This window comes from Tachysurus fulvidraco, chromosome 5 (assembly GCF_022655615.1).
Source record: "Tachysurus fulvidraco isolate hzauxx_2018 chromosome 5, HZAU_PFXX_2.0, whole genome shotgun sequence".
Taxonomy (NCBI): domain Eukaryota; kingdom Metazoa; phylum Chordata; class Actinopteri; order Siluriformes; family Bagridae; genus Tachysurus; species Tachysurus fulvidraco.
The window spans coordinates 33,996,280-33,998,779 of NC_062522.1; the positions used below are offsets into that span (position 1 = coordinate 33,996,280).

Consider the following 2,500-nt stretch of genomic DNA (forward strand, 5'->3'; position numbering starts at 1 on the left):
ACATTTGTTTCTTTCCATCCTAGCGACCACTAGCAGTGACATCATCATGCTCACATGGCATCGTGGGTAAACTCTAGTGACTGTAGTATGGACTCAGCAGGTACTGGTTCTGGTTCTGTGTTTTATAGATGTTTATAAATGTAATATTATCACTTTAAAACACTTTAATTACTTCAAAATGTGAGCATTTAGTGTGTGTGTGTGTGTGTGTGTGTGTGTGTGTGTGTGTGTGTGTGTGTGTGTGTGTGTGTGTGTGTGTTTGTAGAACTTGCAACTATGGATTCAGAAATCTACCGAAGCCTACAGGCCATTCTGAGAGAACTGGACACCTCACAGTCTGTGGTCAATAAAGGTAACACACTCACCTGGTCAGAGGTCTGTGTACTGTGTACTGTCTGTGTAGTAGTACCAATACTCTGTGTGTGTGTGTGTGTGTGTGTGTGTGTGTGTGTGTGTGTGTGTTTAGGAATGCTAAGGTGGACTTTGCATAAGAAGGTGCAGTGTGATCCTCAGAAGAGCCTTGCTTTGGTCCGAGTAACTCTCAAGGAGCTGGAAAGAGTAAGACACCGTCTGTGTGTGTGTGTGTGTGTGTGTGTGTGTGTGTGTGTGTGTGTGTGTTACCGAACTAATTAGGAGTGTAGATCACATTCAGATAACAGATGAATGAGTGACAGGTGTTTATAAACTGTTTGTGCCTGTTTAATTATTACGTAGGTAAAGGTTATTGAGATAAGGAGTCAGTGTGTAATGTTTTTATTTAATACTTTATGTCATGTTCACAGGCTGAGAGAGTCGACATGAGATCACACATCATCCCACTGTTACACACTCTCATGTACGCCGTCATACAGGTAGTGTGCTAATGCTTTATCAAATAGTTTATTATTAAAATTAAACATGCATATCATAATGTGTGTGTGCGTGCGTGTGTGTGTGTGTGTGTGTGTGTGTGTGTGTGTGTGTGTGTGTGTGTGTGTGTGTGTGTGTGTGTGTGTGTGTGTGTGTGTGTGTGTGTGTGTGTGTGTGCGTGCGTGTGTGTGCGTGTGTGTGTGTGTGTGTGTGTGTGTGTGTGTGTGCGTGTGTGTGCGTGCGTGTGTGTGCGTGCGTGTGTGTGTGTGTGTGTGTGTGTGTGCGTGTGCGTGTGTGTGCGTGCGTGTGTGTGCGTGTGTGTGTGTGTTGCAGGTGGCATACATTCCTGATGATCTGTATAAAAGGCTTTACGAGTCATGTAAGAAGATGCTGACGCTGCCAGAGCCCTTCTGTATTGTAGGACTCAATTACACTAGACAATTAAAAACAGAGACACATACACCAGGTATCTCACACACACACACACACACACACACACACACACACACACACACACACACACACACACACACACACACACACACACACAGTTCTAGATATATTAGGTGTGTTTGTGGTGTTTAGAGTACAGGTCTATGTCTGTGAGGTTAATTACTTCAGGAATAACTTTTATATATCATTTAAACTGTTCCTTCCTTCAAAGGTTTGTTTTCAAATGTTGCTGTTATTTTTAAGTGACTCTGTTAAGCAGTAAGTGACTCCATGACTCAGTAAGTGACTCTATAACTCAGTAAGTGACTCCATGACTCAGTAAGTGACTCTATAACTCAGTAAGTGACTCTATAACTCAGTAAGTGACTCTATAACTCAGTAAGTGACTCTGTAACTCAGTGACTGACTCCGTAACTCAGTGACTGACTCCATTAATCAGTAAGTGACTCTATAACTCAGTAAGTGACTCTGTAACTCAGTGATTGACTCCATAACTCAGTAAGTGACTTCGTAACTCAGTAAGTGACTCCATAACTCAGTGACTGACTGTAACTCAGTGACTGACTCTGTAACTCAGTGATTGACTCCATAACTCTCAGTAAGTGATTCCATAACTCAGTAACTGACTTTGTAACTCAGTGACTGACTTTGTAACTCAGTGACTGACTTTGTAACTCAGTGACTGACTCTGTAACTCAGTGACTGACTCTGTAACTCAGTAAGTGACTCCATAACTCAGTGACTGACTCTGTAACTCAGTGACTGACTCCGTAACTCAGTGACTCCACCTCTTTTACTCATTAACCTTCACCTAAAAACATGGCAGATATTTATATATAAATACAAACCCTATTCCATAAAAGTTGGACACTGTACAAATCGCGAGTAAAAACAGAATGTAATGATGTGGAAGTTTCAAATCTTAATATTTTATTCAGAACACAAAACAGACGACGTATCAAAAGTTTACGCTGAGAAAATGGGTCATGACATCGACACATCTCACTGTTGGGACAAAGCCGTGTTTCCCCCCAGTCGCATCCCGTCTTCTTCTTATACCAGTCTGCAGACGTCTGGGGACGGAGGAGACAAGTCTCTCATGTTTAGTTGTCCCATTCTTACCTAATACAGGCTTCTAGTTGCTCAGCTGTCTCAGGTCACATTACCTTCGTCACTTCTTCCTCTTTATGAGGCGACA

The 2,500-nt window shown here is 42.2% G+C and overlaps 1 protein-coding gene across 1 annotated transcript in view; it reads left to right on the forward strand.

Annotated features, from left to right (window-relative positions):
- The window catches only part of pik3r5 (phosphoinositide-3-kinase, regulatory subunit 5), a 16,527-nt gene continuing 14,027 nt past the window's right edge, over positions 1–2,500 (forward strand). The window contains exons 1-5 of the mRNA XM_047814095.1: positions 1–100; positions 266–352; positions 467–558; positions 783–851; positions 1,183–1,368. Coding sequence (XP_047670051.1) covers positions 55–100; positions 266–352; positions 467–558; positions 783–851; positions 1,183–1,368 — 480 coding nt within the window. The 5' untranslated portion in view covers positions 1–54. The remainder of the gene's footprint in view (positions 101–265; positions 353–466; positions 559–782; positions 852–1,182; positions 1,369–2,500) is intronic.